We start from the raw sequence: 20,874 nt of genomic DNA on the forward strand, positions 1-20,874 counted from the left end.
CTTCAAGGACCCCTGGCGGTCCCCCAGACTCCACTTTTAGTATCGCTACTATAATGTAAGACTGTCACATAACTAAATTATTTGCCGGGCCCAGATATCATCGCTGGCAGGCCATTTTGGGCCCACGGGCCACCTGTTGCACAACACTGACCTACAGTATGTTTGTGGCTATGATGGTTGTTCAAGCTCTTCCAATAATGTGTCAACTCATATTTAGGCAAATATTGTACTTTTTACACCACTGCAATTATTTGAAAACTTAGTTACTATTTAGATTATTATCCATTTAAACCCTATTTTATACTTAGTAAAATTAATACTAAATACATTTACAGACTCACAAGTGTTTGTTGCGACCGTCAGGGTCGGTCGGTCGGTCGGTCACACGTCACACACACGTCACACCTTTGCCCTGCTCATATCTCCGCATCAGTATATAGGGCTTGTTTGTTTATTGTATGACATCACGCCACATCATCAGCTGTGGACTCTGTGATGTCATCGTATCGCATCAGTATATAGGGCTTGTTTGTTTATTGTATGACATCACGCCACATCATCAGCTGTGGACTCTGTGATGTCATCGTATCTCCATATATGGCCATCTCCGTATATGGAGATATAAGTCGTCCATGCCCAAGTATGGGCTGGTGAGGTCAGACTTTGTGTGATGCTTAGGTTATCTCCATATATGGAGATTCAACATTCCAGGCAATGCTCTCTTCCCTGGTGAGAATTGCCCCTTTATATAGGGCTTGTTTGTGTATTGTATGACATCACGCCACATCATCAGCTGTGGACTCTGTGATGTCATTGTATCTCCATATATGGCCATCTCCGTATATGGAGATATAAGTCGTCCATGCCCAAGTATGGGCTGGTGAGGTCAGACTTTGTGTGATGCGTAGGTTATCTCCATATATGGAGATTCAACATTCCAGGTGTAACTATGGCTACCCGTATGACGTGAGAGGTGGAGGTTGTGATATTTGTGGAGATAAGCGACCAACGGTCGCTTATCTCCCGATTAGGGAGTCTTACTGGTTGCGACCGTCAGGGAGCAGTTTACTATGAAAACCTCCACCGGCCGTCCGTCGGTCGGTCGGTCGGTCGGTCGGTCGGTCGGTCGGTCGGTCGGTCACACGTCACACGTCACACCTTTGCCCTGCTCATATCTGGGCTCGTTTGTGTATTGTATGACATCACGCCACATCATCGGCTGAGGACTGTGTGATGTCATCATATCTCCATATATGGAGACATAAGTTGCTCATGCCCAAATATGGGCTGGTGAGGTCAGACTTAGTGTGATGTGTAGGTTATCTCCATATATGGAGATTCAACTTCAATGAGTAACCATGGCAAATCACACCGTACACAAATGACCCTTATATAAGACCGGCATTATCTACCGACAGCTGCTATAAGCCAACCCTGGCGATAAGGTCTGAGTCGAAGAAATGCTTCTTTCCTGGTATAAGACCGGCATTGTCTGTCGTACATGTCTCTTTAAGAACAGGTTTGAAACTGAATCGTATGTACAAAGTATTATGTCTAGGCAGCACAGGAGCGCGTTTGCAAAGTTCAGGTGTGGAGTGGCTCCTTTAGCTCTAGAAACAGGTAGATACACAAATACCCCAGCAGATAGTCGCTTCTGTACACTATGTAACACCGGTTCTGTTGAATCTGAGGCCCATGTCCTATTACACTGTGATCTATACAAGGATATCCGGTCAGAACTATTCCTTTCATTATCTCAACAGGTAGAACTTTTTAATGGTCTTGATGATTATAATAAATTGAATGTAATTTTAGCTGGTAAATACTGCACAAATGAATGTGCCAAAGCCTGCCATCTCATTTTAAAAAGAAGATTAGCTTTTCTAAGTATAGGTTCATAAGCTGCCCCAACCATGTATTTTGTTTACTTTATGCATTTGTATTTTTCTATTTTATTTTTGTTTTGTACTGCCTGATTCGCTTTATTTCTTGTTTTAAATGTGTAACTCTTTATATGTATGTACTTTAATGTACGTTTTAATTTTTGTCTATTTTATGGTGTCTCACAACTCCAAGTGAGTGGTCCTCAAACTATGAAATGAAATGTTGTCTGCTTTTAAAAATGTACAGTCTGAGGAGTGACACCTAAATAAAGTTTTCTATCTATCTATCTATCTATCTACATTTCGGTCAATTCCAGTGGGGATGCCATTGAAAAGTTAATCTAGTTGTACAAAGTAATCAAAGAATGGGTTGACTGGTAGGCTGGTTGACTGCTTTATCTGTGGAGAGTGTATGTCACTGAGAGTCCTTTTATAGCGATTGAAATCATGATGAGGTCACGATGAGTCATCTATGCCCAAATATAGATTTCTAGGTCAGATGGCCCATGGAGTTTGTGATGTCAAACCTAGCAACCCAATACCAGTAAGACTCCCTAATCGGGAGATAAGCGACCGTTGGTCGCTTATCTCCACAAATAGGCCAAAAGTTTGTTTTACCAATTATTACACTCTATGTGAACATTTACATCAACAAATCCCAAGTACTATGCAGAACGACCCATTTCAAGTTTTTAATGTACAACAATATTTAGAAAATAGGTCTACAAGCTGACAGTCCTCGTCCCTTATATTCCCATAGGTTATATGGAGATCTCAGTGTTTGTCAGTCCTTGTTCATTTATGCCCATATATGGACATCTCTATATCTACTGTAACAGTCCTTGTCCCTTTATGCCCATATATGGAGATCTCTTAACTGTAAGTCCTTGTCCCTTTTATGCCCATATATGGATATTCCTGATGTCATCAGTATATGAACATATATGGGCTTTCTGATATGCCCATATATGGAGATCTCTTAACTGTAAGCCCTTGTCCCTTTTATGCCCATATATGGATATCCCTGATGTCATCCGTATATGCCCATATATGGGCTTTCTAATATGCCCATATATGGAGATCTCTGTATCTCCATATATGGGTATAAAAGGATACTTCAGGTCTGACATCAGGTTTGTTTATATTGGGTTGCTAGGTTTGACATCACAAACTCTATGGGCCATCTGACCTAGAAATCTATATTTGGGCATAGATGACTCATCGTGACCTCATCACACGTCGACCGCACGTGTGACGTGCGGTCGACCGCACGTGTGACCGACGGACGGCCGGTGGAGGTTTTCATACTAAACTGCGACCTTACGGTCGCAATAAACAAACCTGATGTCAGACCTGAAGTATCCTTTTATACCCATATTAGAAAGCCCATATATGGGCATATACGGATGACATCAGGGATATCCATATATGGGCATAAAAGGGACAAGGGCTTACAGTTAAGAGATCTCCATATATGGGCATATCAGAAAGCCCATATATGTTCATATACTGATGACATCAGGAATATCCATATATGGGCATAAAAGGGACAAGGACTTACAGTTAAGAGATCTCCGGGCATAAAGGGACAAGGACTGTTACAGTAGATATAGAGATGTCCATATATGGGCATAAATGAACAAGGACTGACAAACACTGAGATCTCCATATAACCTATGGGAATATAAGGGACGAGGACAATGCGTAGCATTGTGAGCTTGTAGACCTATTTTCTAAATATTGTTGTACATTAAAAACTTGAAATGGGTCGTTCTGCATAGTACTTGGGATTTGTTGATGTAAATGTTCACATAGAGTGTAATAATTGGTAAAACAAACTTTTGGCCTATTTGTGGAGATAAGCGACCAACGGTCGCTTATCTCCCGATTAGGGAGTCTTACTGGTAGTAAACTGCTCCCTGACGGTCGCAATGAAAACCTCCACCGGCCGTCCGTCCGTCGGTCGGTCACACGTCACACCTTTGCCCTGCTCATATCTCCGCATCAGTATATAGGGCTTGTTTGTTTATTGTATGACATCACGCCACATCATCAGCTGTGGACTCTGTGATGTCATCGTATCGCATCAGTATATAGGGCTTGTTTGTTTATTGTATGACATCACGCCACATCATCAGCTGTGGACTCTGTGATGTCATCGTATCTCCATATATGGCCATCTCCGTATATGGAGATATAAGTCGTCCATGCCCAAGTATGGGCTGGTGAGGTCAGACTTTGTGTGATGCGTAGGTTATCTCCATATATGGAGATTCAACATTCCAGGTGTAACTATGGCTACCCGTATGACGTGAGAGGTGGAGGTTGTGATATTTGTGGAGATAAGCGACCAACGGTCGCTTATCTCCCGATTAGGGAGTCTTACTGGTAGATCTCACAACATGCTATTTCCGTATGATTTAAGACTTTAAACAAAAAACATTTGTAAAATGTCTAATACAAACACTCTACTTTGGGAACCAATACTCTCTCTCTCTCTGAAATGTGTCACACTGACAGACAGACAGACAGACGGACAGACGGTCAATCTCCCAAACGTCACGACCGACCAGCATGTGACCAACATCCGTGCCGGGTGATGATGATGACTCACGGTTGTTTGGTGCGGTCAGGACCGGCCAGGGGTTCATAGAAAGAACAGTCCTTTAGTTTATACTGTATACTGAGCGCAGGCTGTGGACGGGGGAGGAGGGGATTACTTTAGTGGATTAGTAATGTCATCTGTTTGGATTTAAGGGCCATCTTACGTACTGTACCCATCTGTCAGCACTGCAGCCTGGGGTGGTGGGCTATACACGTACACACTGCATATACTGTAAGAGCCTAACACCTTACTACAATCTAGATCTAGAAGGTGATGTCACCACTCACCACCCCATGGAAAGTAACAGCGAAAACCTCTCCAGATGGAGCCACCTGTCCATTGAACGCTTCCTCAAGGTCACTTCACTGTCGGATGGAAACCTTATGTCCAAAACTGGTACTTTCATAAAGATAAAAATGAAATAACCTGTGTTATGCAGTGGTTTTAAACTAGTGGTCCGGGGACCACCAGTGGTCCTTGAGGAGGTTCCAGGTTGTCCCCAGCTAAATGATGGAGGGTTGGTACCCAAATGGACCCTTATCGATCTTCATAGACCCTTATAGATCTTACGGGTTTCACATTACACTCTCAAGAGTTAAATTATTGTTAAACATCTGCATTACTTAAAGGAGTAGTTCTTTAAGTCTTTTTAAATTAAGAAGACTACACAATAAGAGAATGTAGAAGACTTTTGAAATATCGGACAGATCCATGTTGATCACGTGACTGTAGAGATACTGTCTACTGATTTGCATGATCTGTGGAGTAGGGGTAGGAGTAGTGCACAGAAATGTGTTTTGCAAACATCAGCCTCATGGTGGCGCTAGAACAGGGCCATGTGAGAAATGTGGGGCAGAGGTTCTGAATTGGTATCCACTATCCAGGGAGTGTGTGTGCACACAAACGGAGATTAGCTAGTAACAAACTAATCGGACACACGAACGGACGGATGGACAGGGACGAAAACATACTCTCCTGGCGGAGACAACAATAACAAAAATATTCTATGGTTTGGGTCTGAGTCTAAAATGCAGAATAAATATTGGTCTTTGATATGAAAAAGGTTGAAAACCACTGTTAAACACACCAAATACAATATGAATTTGTGGGTCCTTGGTACGAAAATGTTTGAGAGCCACTGTGTTAGCACATGGGCTTTTGGTTGAAACTGAGAGACCGTTAAATGATATTGATGTGATAAAACCCAGCCTGGCTTTGCTTTGTGTTGTGTTTGCTACAGCAGTGGGTGTTTGCTCATCTCCACAGAGAGCAGATATCTTTGTGTGTGTGTGTGTGTGTGTGTGTGTGTGTGTGTGTGTGTGTGTGTGTTAGTTACAGTAGAGCCAGGGGTCACACAGGTCACCTGTGACTGTACTGAACACTGTGTGTTCCTGCCTGGATGGATAAGCTAAACACACACACACACACACACGCACGCACGCACACACACAAACAAACTAAAGCACAAACGCAAACCTTTAACACATGTGACACCCACACACAAACTGTTGGGGGGGAAACCTTGTAAGTCCAAGTCTGTTACTTTTCAGGAAGAAAAGAACCTGTGTTCCAATGAATTTAATGTAGTTATTATTTAGTCACAAGCTCTAGTTAATACCTTTCATTGGTTCAATAATAAAACAGACACGTATACAGTAAGCACTAACCTGTCTCTATTATGGGCATGTCACCATTAGACCATTTTCAGAATATGTTCGACAATAGCAAAAATAGCAGATCTACAAGCTCACAATGCATCGCATAGAGACGCATCGTGAGCTTGTAGATCAGAGCTACTTTGGTGTGACACGTATAAGTACAAGTATAAATCAGGGCATTTATTCATGAAAAACCATAAAGATATGAAAATATGGAGATATGAGGTTTCTGCCCGAAAGCTAATATAATGTTTGGCAGATAACGCTCTCTCAAACCCACTTGCGTGCACAATAAAAATCCGCTGATGATTTAACTAGTAAGGCGGCAAGATGTTGCCTGATTTCAGAAGCAGTCCACTCAGAGAGAGTGGGCTGGTCTATGGGCTGGAGCCAGGCTAAGGAAAATGTGCAATATTGTTGAACATTGTTGAATACTAGAGGTTCGCGGCCCTTCGGGCCGCTCACATCTAGAGTCCACGCCCGCTTCTTTACTAAATAAAAAAAAAAAAAAAAATGAAAAAAAAGAATAAAAAAAAAAAAAAAAAAAAAAAAAAAAGTAAAACAATTAAAAAAAAAATAAAATAAAAAAAAAATTTGGGGGGGGAACTATTGTGGCGGAACTATTGTGGCGGAACTATTGTGGCGCAGCGCACGTTTCCGGTCGGACATATTTGACGGCCGGACGCACTGGAGAGAAGTGACTGTTATGCCTCTGCTATTTCTCTGCACTCACTGTGGAGGCAGCAGCAGCAGCACGCACATGCAAACACAGTGTTGTCAAATTTCACTCCACTTACTGCGGGGGCTTTGCTTCCAATTCCATAGCCCAGGCTCCCTCTGTTGTAATTCGATACACTGCTCCGCTCAGCTCCACTTCTCTCTCTCTCTCGCTTGCCCGCCCCCCCTCCCCTGTTGCCTCCTCTCTCTCGTGCTTAGCGAATGAGCGGACGGCATACGGTTGTGGGCGGTATTCCGTGAGTTCTACCGACATACATCTGATCTACATCTGATCTAGCTATGAGTTGAGGTGGATGTGAAGTAGGCGTGAATGGGCTTGGAAGTGGGATGCGGCTCTTAAAGGATTGTAGAATAGGATTGCATGAAGATATGAGGATGAGATCTAAGTAGGAATGGGCGATATGACATTTCTGGACAATATAGTCTCGATAACGAATATAATTAATCGCTGTTATGACTGATATATAAACCAAAGTCAATATGATCACATTCTGTATTAAAAGAATATATAATGTTGTCCATTCTGAAAAAGACAAACACATTCATATTGTATTGTCATCCCTCTCCCACAAGGATATCTATCCCTTACAGATACCCACAACAATAATGAAGCTTGGCTTATTGGCGTTCATATATTCTTCTGATGGCTGACACTGGAGCACGTTATTGCAGCAGAGCCCATTAGTTAAATGGAGACAATAATTCATACAAGGCTGACCTTTTGTGCTCCTAAAGCCTGCAACACATTACCCACCTTCCATATTCTACGGTCATCCTGACCTGTAGCCCTCAACACATTACCCACCTTCCATATTCAACAGTCATTAAAGAGCGTGTCATCACCATCACTCTCTTTCTCTGTCTCTGCTCTCTCCTGTCTGTCTGTCTGTCTGTCTGTCTGTCTGTGTGTCTCTCTCTCACTAACTCTCTCTCTGTCTTATTTGCTCACTACCTCTCTCCAAAGTATCATTCTTTTTGCCATATGTCTGTCACTTTGTCTGTATGCTTGTATCCCTCTCTCTCCAACGTCATCATTCTGACAGCTGTCACCCCCCAACACTCCGTCTCCGTCTTTCTGTCTCTTTCTACACTTATCATTCTGTCATCCGTGTGTCTCTCTTACCTCCCCCCAACTTATTCTGTCATCTGTGACTCTCTAGAGCCCTCTCTTTCCCTTTCATATGTATATGTACCCTCTCTCCCTTTCTCTCTCTCCACCTTGTCATTCTCTAATTTGTGTGTGTGTGTGTGTGTGTGTTATCAGTCTCCACATCACACTGGCTTTCAGCAGTAGATGGAGCTTATTGTGGGTGCAACAGGCTTATGCTGAAGGAGAGTCACTATGGCAACAGTGAACAGTAAAAGGGGGATGCACATGCAACACACCAGGGGCTGCATGAGCCGTGTGCTAGCGTTGCCATGTATGCTTATTATAAGCGACTTTGGGCTTGGACTTCTGTAAAGTCCCTGGTAAATATTGGTAGTTTTTTGGGGGGCTTGTTTCATAAGTGTAGTTTTATAGGGCTTGATGTTGTTTAAACCAGTGGTTCTCAAACATTTTCATGTCAAGGACCCCACATTAATATTTTGTCCACGGACCCCCCATCTAAAAGATATTTTGTGCCAGCGATCCCCATACCAGATTTGTGTTGTTAAAATAAAATAAACGATTACAAAAAAACGAGTGAATAGCTGATGTATAAAGGTTAAAGTGCTCATGTGGCCTGTAGTCGCTTCTTTTGGGCTTGTTTTCATAGACCTGTTTGCTTATTCCTCTGGCAAAATCTGGCAACACTGGCCGTATGTCTCTCTCTTCTGAGCAGTGCTGGAAGCAAACAAATACTCTGTTAGTAAGTAAAAGGCCTGTATTCAAAATTAGAGTAAAAGTACAAAGGTATTGGCACACTTACTGTAACAAAGTACTGTACCAGAAAACAACCAATCTACAAGCTCACAATCGGCTATTTCCGAATAACCAAAGTATAAAATAGGGCTTAAGATGTAGCTATATGTATTAAATCTAGCTATACGTGTATTAAATCTAAATCTGTAACTAATAACTAAAGCTGTCAAGTAATTGTAGTGGAGTATTAAAAAAAGTACAATATTTGCCCCTGAGATGTAATAGAGTGGAAGTATAAAGTGTCAGAAAATGGAATTGTAGTAGGATTACGATACTTGAGTAAATGTACTTTAGTTAGGTTACACCACTGCATCTGAGACACACTGCCCCCTTCCTCCCTCTAAATGGAAAGACAGGCAGAGGAGAGAGAGAGAGAGAGAGAGAGGGAGGGAGAGAGAGAGATAGAGAGGGAGGGAGAGAGAGAGAGATAGTGAGAGAGAGATGGGAGGGGATTACACAGTAAGTCTGTAAGAGGCAGAGTGCTTAGAAGACACTTCAGAAGCAGAAGGTGAGTTTCACCTGATTTGAAACCCGGTGTTTGCGAGATTCGAGCACTTTCAACATCTCCTTTTAACTGCAGCTGACTTCTCCCTGAGTCCAAAATAAACTTCACATAAGGTAAGGAGTGATTTATTTATTTATTTTTATTTGTGTTATCTCTCTCTTTATCTTTTGCTGTCAGTTACTGTGACGCAAGGAATCAACAGTTTCCAGAACCACTTCGTTCAAAGCGTGTTTATGAAATGTAATATTGTGTTTGACGAATACAATTTACAATGTATATAGGCGTTATCCAGAGAGACTAATGCAGCTTTCTCAGAAGGATGAACTCCTTGAGATGCTTCATCTTGTTTTGGAGGGTTTCCTTAAGACTTAGTAATCAAGGTAAGCACAGGCACAGAATGCAGAGACAGTGCAGACTCCAGTAGTAGAACAAAGAACCTGCAATATACGATTTAAATAACAATCTGTACATTGAACTTATATGAATAATACCTGGTAAACTATTTACCTAGCAGCATCTATTTAAATAACATGCTATCTAAACATGTAAATTACATTCTTAAAATTGTAGTCAAGAAAAATAACCATCTTGCTGTGATTCTGTGAAGTGAGCACATTGGGACAAGCTAAATGTCCTATCCAGCAGGGCAAAGGAGAGGGACAGTGTCTGAGCCACGTCAAATGATGTTCACAAATTCATTCTATTCTAAAGGAGTCTGTTGTTTTGAGAACAAACGAATGCATTTACCCAGGGAGGGTGAATCACATCTATTTTAAGCTCGGCATGAAGTTGTATAACAAAGAATTACAAGACAAATATGTATGTCTGTTGGTGCTTTTGAGGAACGATTTATGGATTACTAGTGTAATCTATAGAGGTTTTGTAATGGTTTGAAAGGCTACATTGAATTTCATCACACCCCAAATTGAAAGTAAACAAACTAAAACACAACAAATGTGCTGGAGAAAATGTGGTTATTACAAACCCAATCACACACATATATTCTGGGATTGTAAGAAGATCCGGCCTTTCTGGGATGTCATACACTCGGTTATTTGTGAAGTACTGGGATATGAAATTCCTAATTCATGCCTATAATAATAATAATAATAATAATACATTTTATTTGTAACGCACTTTATAATTTTGAAACAAAAGTGCTACATTAAAATGGCAAATAAATGAAGCAAAAGCAAAGCAAAACCAATAAAAAGATTAATAGAAAAAGACTAAAATGGTACAAAACAATTAAATCAGAAAATAAGGAACAGTGCACACCTATTATACACAACTCAGACAAAAATTTAAAAGCACATTGTGATCACCAAGAGAGGGTTAAAAAGCACCAAGGGCATCCAAAAAGGTCCATCAAGGCAAATGCCTTATTAAAAAGAAAGGTCTTTAGTCCCTAGTATAATACTAGGCACTAAAAGGTCTTTAGTGCCTAGTATTATATATATATGGGTCTCATAGAGGAGTCTGTACAAGCAGGGGACAAATATCTAATTAAGATTCTACTGATCGCTGCTAAAAAAAAGCAATTACTAAGAAGTGTCTCAAGGAGATCTCTTCGGACTATAAACAATGGAGGACAATTATGGACAATATACAGGACATGGAACAGTTAACGCTCAAACTGAAGATAAAATAACTTTTTAATAAAAGATGGGAAAAATGGTTGATGTATAGATTCAGAAGCGGTGAGCTGCTGATGTGAAGGTGACGAAAGTATAAACCCCAATGTTATTTATTATTATTATTTCTGTCTTTGTGTGTGTTTTGTGTCTTTTTTTGTTTTATTATTGTGCAATCTTTAATAAAGACAAAGTTAAAAAAGGCTACATTGAATGATAAGAATCCAATATAAGAATCCATTGAAAAGCTAGGGTAAACACTAAATATACTGGTATAGTTTAAAAAGCTACTCCTTATCTAACCTCAAGGTCACCGAGGTTGAACTAATGAGGGCAGTTCTATATGCACATGATGATAAGCTGTTCAGCTACCACTGCTAGCTATGGCTGTAGTTTATGTGTCTGCATTATACTGTACCATTCATATAATATGTTACATGTTGCTGTCGGGTACAAACCTGTCCTCTCCATATTTTGACTAGTTTTTTCTTCCATAAATGAATGCCCCACTTCGTCATGCAGCATTGTCACACAAAAGTGGCAAATAGAGCAGATCTACAGGCTCAAAACGCGGCGAATCACGGTGCGCTTTGAGCTTGTGGATCTACTCCTTTGCTATTTTTTAATTTGAATCCTGAAAAGTAACAGTTTTGGACATTTTCCATCCATCCAGGTTTCTACCCAACAGAGACGATATGTAAAAATAAAGGTATACTGTACATGTCTATGGCTTGCAGATGATGAAAGAGAATACAAAATTAGAAAACTAATAGTCATATAATAATAATGATGATAATAATAACCAGTATGGCGCCTAAGGGCGGAAAGCGAGGTCACGTAGGACGGAATTCGCACAGGAAGGAATTCATTATTAATATATATATCGGACCAGTTACCCATATATGGTGATCCATATACATGGAGATCCATGTAGATGGAGATATGGGCATATTAGTTGGATCGGCGGTTCTACAAAAATATGTTTCATACAACTGTACATTGTGCAAGTACAGCAATGGCAGGGGAAGCAGCTAAGAACAAAGGCAAAAATCTGAGCTATCCGTGTGCAAAAGTTGGAGTCTGTGGAACCAACCGTGTAGACATGCTTACTCGTTATGTGAAAGTCCTATGACGTCTGACATCATACATACAATATCTTTTATGCCCATATATGGAGATCCCTGTCTGTAGAACCAACCGTGTGCTGTGAGACCCCAGACGTGCATCTGCGCGTGTCAGTATCTGTCTCTCAGTCCTTGTCCCCTTTTATGGGCATATTGGTCGACTGAAATTTTTTGTTTTGTACAACTGTACATCAGGGATCTCCATATATGGGCATACAAGGGACAAGGACGGAATGTGATGTCACAATGTGAAGGGTTTGATCTTTGATGTGATGTTACACTGTCAACAATGTGACAATAGCTATAGACTATAGGCATTGAGCCGTTACAACTCTACGAATCTACAGACAAGATGTGCCGGATTTTCATAGTTAAATAATATGGACCCCACTCCTTTGGAGCCATTCATTGTTTGTCACTGTATATTTGCACATGAAATTGAAATTTGACCTAATTTGTGCATGGGAGGGTGTGACTAGGGATGTCACCATTACAACATTTAAGTTGACCATTAATTGTCACACAAATAATTGCGACTGACGGTTTAATTGTTGGTTTAATTGTACTTTAGGTATTGGAACATAATGCCTTTTAGGCTTCGTAATCAAAAATTGCACAAATTTTAAAAATCATTCAGTCATTTTTATAAATGTTATACTTTACATACAATTGTAGAAATAACAGATCTACAAGTGGTAAGCTTGTAGATCTGCTATTTCTGCTGTGTTTGGAAAATGTGTGTGGATGTTTGTGTGCATGCGTGTGCATGGAGGTCTCAGCTCGCGTCAGATGTAAGGAGGGGGGCTCTGAGGAAGAAAGTTTTGGGAAGTGGTGTACAATATAGAATGTAATGCAGCTACGATTTAATGAGGTTGTTTGAATCCAGGAGGAGCTACATTATTGTAAGTAAGTAAGCCTTGCTGAGCCATGTGTCCCCCAGGGCAGGAAGGAGCCTATCTACTGTTTCTGTAGCGTGAGGCAGCTTGACGTACAAGCACATGTCATGGACATGACGCTTGTATGTTGCAGGGACCAGGGGCGTCACAAGGGGGGAAAAGTGGGACTGAGTTACTACTAGGGCCGAAGGTGGAAGGGCCTTATTTATTTTATACTATTGAAAAATAGCATATATACAAGCTCACAGCACAGCACAGAGTGCCGTGCTGCGAGCTTGTAGATCTGCTATTTTTGAAAAGTCGCAAATCTTTGAATATATTGTATGTATATTTTAAGTGAACATTTGTAACTCAAATTTTGCTTCTGGGGGGGTCAGTGAAACGAAATATTTTGAGATGGGGGGTCTGTGGCCAAATACATATAAGTTTGGGAGTCCTTCACATGAAAAGGTTTGAGCACCACTGACATAAAAACATAGGTTTTTCAAAAGACATTAGAAGGATTTGAAATATTGAAAGAAATTCTCACGATTTTTCAAAAATAGCAGATCTATAAGCTCGCAGCGCGGCACTCGGTGCCGCACTGTACGCTTGTATATCTGCTATTTTTTACCCAAGTACCCAGGGCCCAGAATTTGGTGCGACACCCCTGGCAGGGACTTATACCCCCAATCCAACCTTTGATGCCAAGCAGGGAGGCGTTGGGTTTAATTTTTCTAGTCTTTGGTATGACCTGGCTGGACACTCTAGTCTAGTCTAACCCATTGGTTCTCAAAGTGGGGTCCGGTCCTTGGAGGGGTTCCAGGGGGCCCCCGGAAAAAGTAGTTAATGTATAGCATCACAAACATTTTAACCACTTTAACCATTTATATTTTGGATATTCAAAAATAGCAGATCTAAAAGGTCACAGCGCGTCACTTCATGCCAAACTGCGAGCTTGTAGGCCCTACATCAGCTATTTTTTTAAATACTTGAAAAAAATATATCAAAAATGTGTTGAAAGATTTTGTAATGATTTTGATTACGATTTTTCTTCTTCATATATCTTCTCTTCTGGGAAGGTGGGGGATCTCTGTCACACAACCTTTTCAGATTAAGGTTAGCCGCATCCGCAGCCAAATATATATCAATTTGGTGGTCCTTGGCACAAAAAGGTTTTAGAACGTCTGCTCTAAGTTAACCACAAGGCCACTGAGCTGGTTACATTACTGTACATACAGTCATTGCCAAGGGATGACTTCTTGGGCCCTCTGGTGTCTTTCAGCACGGCGCGGCGCGGCGTTGGTGTCTTCAGAAGGGCATGGCGTCCTGGTTCAGCTGGGGCGAGCCGTACTGCCGCAGCGGCCGGCGGGACCCGGCCGACGTGGTGACCGACACGCTGATGCTGGAGCTCAGCTGGCAGCAGAAGGAGGCCGAGCGGCAGCACCGTGAGAGGGAGAGCGAGTACCGGCGCCTCAAGACGGGCGTGGACTACAGCTGGCTGGCCAACACGCCACGCAGCAACGCCTACAGCATCAGCGCCGGCGAGAGAATGGCACTGGAGGAGCTGTGTGCCAAGGTGCCTCCGTCTTACTGTGGACTGGTCATTCTGAGGTAAGAGAACAGGGGGGGGGGGGACATCCTAAACTCATGGTAAATGGGTGGCCATATAAGTACTATGTAAATCAGGGGTAGGCAGCTTTGGGCCACTATATTTCCACACTCACCCCAGAGGGCCACATTGCATGTACTGTCGGGCAGAAACCTCTTATCTCCGTATTTGAACTTTTTTTGTAAATGAATGCCCTGCTTCATCATTCTATGTCACACAAAAGTAGCAGATCTACAAGCTCTAAACGCATTTTGAGCTTGTAGATCGGCTATTTTTGCAATTGGAATCCAGAAAGTTTATTTTATTTTATTTCAAAGGCATTTAGTTATACTTATGTTAACTTTATGAACTTAAATACAAATACATTGGACATAAAAAAGACAATATAATTTGAATACTAGTCATTATACTAAGCGTCTACGGACCACATTAAGTGAAGTTGGTCTGTGATATTAAAAAGACCAGCTGGTTTCACAGCTTCTGCCCAGGAGATCAAGGTGATGGATGACGTGTTGTGGCAGGTGTCTTGTTATCATTTGACAGATGAAACTGATTAGACTTGTGGTGATGAGCTAAAAGCTAATGTGTAATGGTTTCGTATAGTTGTCGCTATGAACTGGTTGTGAAGCACATTATCTGTTGTAGGGCTGGGTGATATATGACTTCAAATCAATGTCACCATTATTTCAAACGATTATTTTAAAATAGTGAAAATAGCAGATCTACGACACCTTGAGAACTTTTTGGCGGCTATTTGTGTATACCACACCACCATTGTATATCAAAGTATAATAAGAGTGTATATCGAAGTGTGTGTGTGTGTGTGTGTGTGTGTGTGTGTGTGTGTGTGTGTGCTTCTCAATTAATCGATTAACTTCCATAGACAAGATTAAGTCGGTTATTGGTTCTCAAAAAGAAAAATGAAAAAAGAAAGACGAGAAAAAGACAAATTGAAGGTCAAGTGGGCAAATTCAATCAGCAAAACAAACAAACATGGCTTCCAGAGCAACCGTCTATTTAAAAGCTTGTTAAGGAGTCAGCAGCGCCACTTCATGTTAGAAGGCACAATAATTGGTTACCAGGAGAACCTCTTACTGTTGTTGCAGCTGGCCCTGTGGCTGACGAGTGTAATTATGTAGCGGTGGAAAGTAACCCAGTACTTGTACTCGAGTACAATTTTAGGTAGGGGAGAGTGGGATAAACTGAGACACTTTACATTTTTGTATTTACAACACATCCATGATATTGTTGGCCAGATTAAGATTTAAAAATGTTAACCGATTAAAACCGGGAAAATCTGTGTCCTTTGTAGATTTTTGTGTTGGCTATTCAAAAATAGCAGATTTACAAGGTCACAGCGCGTCACTTGTACATTTGATTATTGTGGGCTCGCCTGGAAGGCGAGCACACGTATGTTATCTTCATTATTGTGGGCTCGCCTGGAAGGCGAGCACACGTATGTTATCTTCATTATTTATTTATTTATCTATCAGTCAGTCAGTATCTCCTCAAAACTTTGGCGCGCTTCATCTCTTAAACGCTTACACCTTTCAACACCATTCAAATTTTTATGTGTTCAGCTTACTGAGGACACGTGTGCTTGTACTTTTGGTTTTGAAATGTTTTGTAGTATAAATATAAAAAAATAAAAATGTTTAACTTTAAGCACCCAATGCATTTCCAATGGGTTTAGTGAGTGGGGACAGAGTGGAGAGAAGGATAATAGACCCATGTTTATGTTAAGGCGCTGTGGCTGCAGTGTTCACACTTCAGATATGCTATCTATATCATTGCGTTCACACAGGTCTGCTCTCTGATTTGATCCAAATGTCTAAGCTGTGTGATGTATAAAACTATAGTTATAGTTAAAACTATAAATAAATGTCCCTCTCCACTCTACTGATTACACAGCTGTGATCAAGAATCAAGTCCGGGCGATGGGATGTAAATCCCATAGCCATATATCCTAGAGCCCGCAGGGACAGTCAGCCATATTAGTGGTTGTTGTTGGTTGTCAGGGAGATATCAAAACCAATGCATTTCCAAGTCAGATCCACAAACACAATAAAAGCCATGCTCCACTCCTCAGTCTGGAGTGGCCACATAGAAGAACGCCTTGGTTATAGACATAGTGGAGGACAGATGTGATCTGGGATTGTTAGCCTACAGTATATGCACTCAATATACTCCACTACAGTTGGAGTCCATTTGACAGTTGCTGGTTCCCAAACACAGAATCAAAAATGTAGATCTAGAACACATAGAATATGTACAGTACAGTAAGGTTCAGTAGAGTACAGTAAAAGTACAGTAAGGTTCAGTAGAGTACAGTAAAGTACAGTAAGGTACAGAAAGGTACAGTACAGAAAGGTACAGTAGAGTACAGTACAGTAAGGTACAGTAAAGTACAATACAGTACAGTAAGGTACAGTAGAGTACAGTAAAGTACAATAAAGTACAGTAAAGTAGAATAAAGTACAGTAAGGTACAGTGGAGTACAGTAAAGTACAGTAGAGTACAGTAAAGTACAGTATAGTAAGGTACAGTAGAGTACAGTACAGTAAGGTACAGTACGGTACAGTAGAGTACAGTATAGTATAGTACAGTAAGGTACAGTACAGTACAGTAAGGTACAGTAGAGTACAGTACAGTAAGGTACAGTAGAGTACAGTAAAGTACAGTAAGTTACAGTAGAATACAGTAAAGTACAGTACAGTAGAGTACAGTAAAGTACAGTAAGTTACAGTACAGTACAGTACAGTACAGTACAGTACAGTAAGGTGCAGTACAGTATAGTAAGGTACAGTACAATACTGTAAGGTACTGTACCTTACAGTACCTTAAAGTATCCTATTTGTTGGGTTGGAAGCGAGCCCACACTGTTTCGAAGGAACAGTATTTCTAGTTTATCTATCAGTCAGTATCTCCTCAAAACTTTGGCGCGCTTCATCTCTTAAACGCTTACACCTTTCAACACCATTCAAATTTTTATGTGTTCAGCTTACTGAGGACAGGTGTGCTTGTATTCTTGGTTTTGAAATGTTTTGTAGTATAAATATAAAAAATAAAAATGTTTAACTTTAAGCACCCAATGCATTTCCAATGGGTTTAGTGAGTGGGGACAGAGTGGAGAGAAGGATAATAGACCCATGTTTATGTTAAGGCGCTGTGGCTGCAGTGTTCACACTTCAGATATGCTATCTATATCATTGCGTTCACACAGGTCTGCTCTCTGATTTGATCCAAATATCTAAGCTTTGTGATGTATATATTCTGAGTTAAAACTACAAATATCTATAAATGTCCCTCTCCACTCTACTGATTGAGACAGCTGTGATTAAAGGCCTGTCTGTCATTGGCTGTTCTGTGGTGCTGCAAAGTAACCAAGTACATTTACTCAAGTATATACAAGTACTTGTACCTACAGTACAATTTTGAGGTACTTTTACTCTACTTTCCATTTTTGTTACATATACTCTACTATAAATACAGCATTTGACAGCCTCAGTTACTTGTTACTTTGCAGATTTTATTATTAATAAAAAACATAGATGGACCACTTAATACTGCTATGAAGTTGATCTACAATGTGCACACGCACGCACGCACGCACGCACGCACGCACACACACACACACACACACACACACACACACACACACACACACACACACACACACACACACACACACACACACACACACACACACACACACACACACACAACTGTTACTGTGTTACTGTGGAGACGTTTGCTTGTATTTGTCTTTGAGACATGTTTTGTAGTGTTTTAGAAATGTTACTTAAAAAGAATAAGGTTTTAGGATCCCGGGCAATGGGATTTACAGTATATATCCTAGAACCCGCAGGGACAATCAGCCGTATTAGTGGTTGTTGTTGGTTTTCAGGGAGATATCACAACCAATGCATTTTCAAATCAGATCCACAAACACAATAAAAGTCATGCTCCACTCCTCAGTCTGGAGTGGCCACATAGAAGAACGCCTTGGTTATAGACATAGTGGAGGACAGATGTGATCTGGGATTGTTAACCTACAGTATATGCACTCAATATACACCTCTAGAACACATAGAATATGTACAGTAAGGTTCAGTAGAGTACAGTAAAAGTACAGTAAGGTTCAGTAGAGTACAGTAAAGTACAGTAAGGTACAGTAAAGTACAATAAAGTACAGTAAAGTACAATAAAGTACAGTAAGGTACAGTGGAGTACAGTAAAGTACAGTAGAGTACAGTAAAGTACAGTATAGTAAGGTACAGTAGAGTACAGTACAGTAAGGTACAGTACGGTACAGTAGAGTACAGTATAGTATAGTACAGTAAGGTACAGTACAGTAAGGTACAGTAGAGTACAGTAAAGTACAGTACAGTAAGGTACAGTAGAGTACAGTAAAGTACAGTAAGGTACAGTACAGTAGAGTACAGTAAAGTACAGTAAGTTACAGTAGAGTACAGTAAAGTACAGTAAGGTACAGTAAAGTACAAAACAATACAGTAAGGTACAGTAGAGTACAGTAAAGTACAGTAGAGTACAGTAAAGTACAATAAAGTACAGTAAAGTAGAATAAAGTACAGTAAGGTACAGTGGAGTACAGTAAAGTACAGTAGAGTACAGTAAAGTACAGTAGAGTACAGTAAAGTACAGTATAGTAAGGTACAGTAGAGTACAGTACAGTAAGGTACAGTACGGTACAGTAGAGTACAGTATAGTATAGTACAGTAAGGTACAGTACAGTACAGTAAGGTACAGTAGAGTACAGTAAAGTACAGTACAGTACAGTAAGGTACAGTAGAGTACAGTAAAGTACAGTAAGTTACAGTAGAGTACAGTAAAGTACAGTAAGGTACAGTACAGTAGAGTACAGTAAAGTACAGTAAGTTACAGTACAGTACAGTACAGTACAGTACAGTAAGGTGCAGTACAGTATAGTAAGGTACAGTACAATACTGTAAGTTACTGTACCTTACAGTACCTTAAAGTATCCTATTTGTTGGGTTGGAAGCGAGCCCACACTGTTTCGAAGGAACAGTATTTCTAGTTTTTAAATAATGTTGAAGATCTTGAAAGAGTGAGAACTAAGTAAAGTATTCTATCCATCTATCCTTTTGATTGATTGAGGACGTAATTGCCACATGGACCCATGTTGCTATTCATGGGTTGCATTTGTAGTCCTAAATGGCCATGTTGAGGACCAACACAGGTGTTTCTATTTGTCTGATTGGCACAGAACTAATGTTCTACGCCACTCATAACACCTGTGTTGGTCCTCAACATGGCGTGCCGTGTGTAGGACTACAAATGCAACCCATGAATTGCCCGACGTCACGTCACCTTGTTTCTCTTGCTCCGTCCAGTTTCCGGGAGGTGATGGTGGCCAACGAACCGGAGGTCCACGAAGTGTCGGGTCTGTTCCGCTCCGTCCTCGTGGAGGCCCTGGACCGCTTGAAAGAGGAAGAGAGTGCGCAGCGACTGGCCCGCCAGTGGAACAACCGGCGCTCCGCCAGCATGTCCCTCACCACCTTCAGGTCCCGGGTCCGGATCAACCCGTTCGGAAGCACGGCGGGCCTGACCTCGGAGGCGGCGGATGGGGTGTCGCCAGCGGGCGACCTCAAGACCGTTTCGGAGGACGTGGAGAGAGCTCAGCCTCAGAGGATGTGGAGCGTCCCGGACTTTAGATACAAAGGACTCAGCAGCAGAGGCGAGGAGTTCACTCCAGTGACTTAAGGTTCAATACATGCTCCATTCCCACGTCGGGAAAAAGCTTCCATTTCAGACGGTCTCCCGGCTTTTTTCTCTTAAGTTTCGGACAGTTCTGAATGACGTAGTTATTGTATTTCACCTCCCTTTTCGAAAAAGAGTTCGGACGTAGGAAGGAGCATGTATTGTGCTTTAGATACATCTCAACTATAGCGTCACAATTTCTGTGACTTTGGACTTGACTTAAAAAAGGGAAAAGTAAATACATAAATAAATCTCTTATAGGCTATTTCATCAGTGATTCCTTGAGACTTGAATTGACTGTGTATTGAATTGCACTGAATTGTACTGTATTGAATTGCATTAAAAAGGTGGTGCAGAAAAGACTTGGGAGACCCAGCTTGTAGATAGGCCTACTAGGCTAATTCAGGAGTATAACTCAAGCTTAGACCTGTCGTCCAGAGGTTTGATTGATACTTGAGACGAAGAAAACAGAATGCCCGCATTTAAGACATTGCTGTGATCCCCTCCCACAAACATGATCATACGGTATTATGATAATACTTGGAGGAAGATTTTTTTCAAATAGTGTACAGAAAGTGTTAGAATCATGTTTTTA

The 20,874-nt window shown here is 41.0% G+C and overlaps 1 protein-coding gene across 1 annotated transcript; it reads left to right on the plus strand.

The window, feature by feature from the left end:
- Positions 1-14,246: 14,246 nt before the first annotated feature.
- rd3 (retinal degeneration 3, GUCY2D regulator) lies at positions 14,247-20,282 on the plus strand (the record flags this gene model as incomplete). The annotated part of the gene is made up of 2 exons (XM_080744954.1): positions 14,247-14,539; positions 19,913-20,282. 2 exons carry the CDS (start codon positions 14,247-14,249, stop codon positions 20,280-20,282), a joined length of 663 nt encoding a protein of 220 aa, XP_080601080.1.
- Between the last annotated feature and the right edge of the window lie 592 nt (positions 20,283-20,874).

The sequence above is a fragment of the Nannobrachium achirus genome, assembly GCF_963921795.1.
Source record: "Nannobrachium achirus genome assembly, chromosome: 16".
Classification (NCBI taxonomy): domain Eukaryota; kingdom Metazoa; phylum Chordata; class Actinopteri; order Myctophiformes; family Myctophidae; genus Nannobrachium; species Nannobrachium achirus.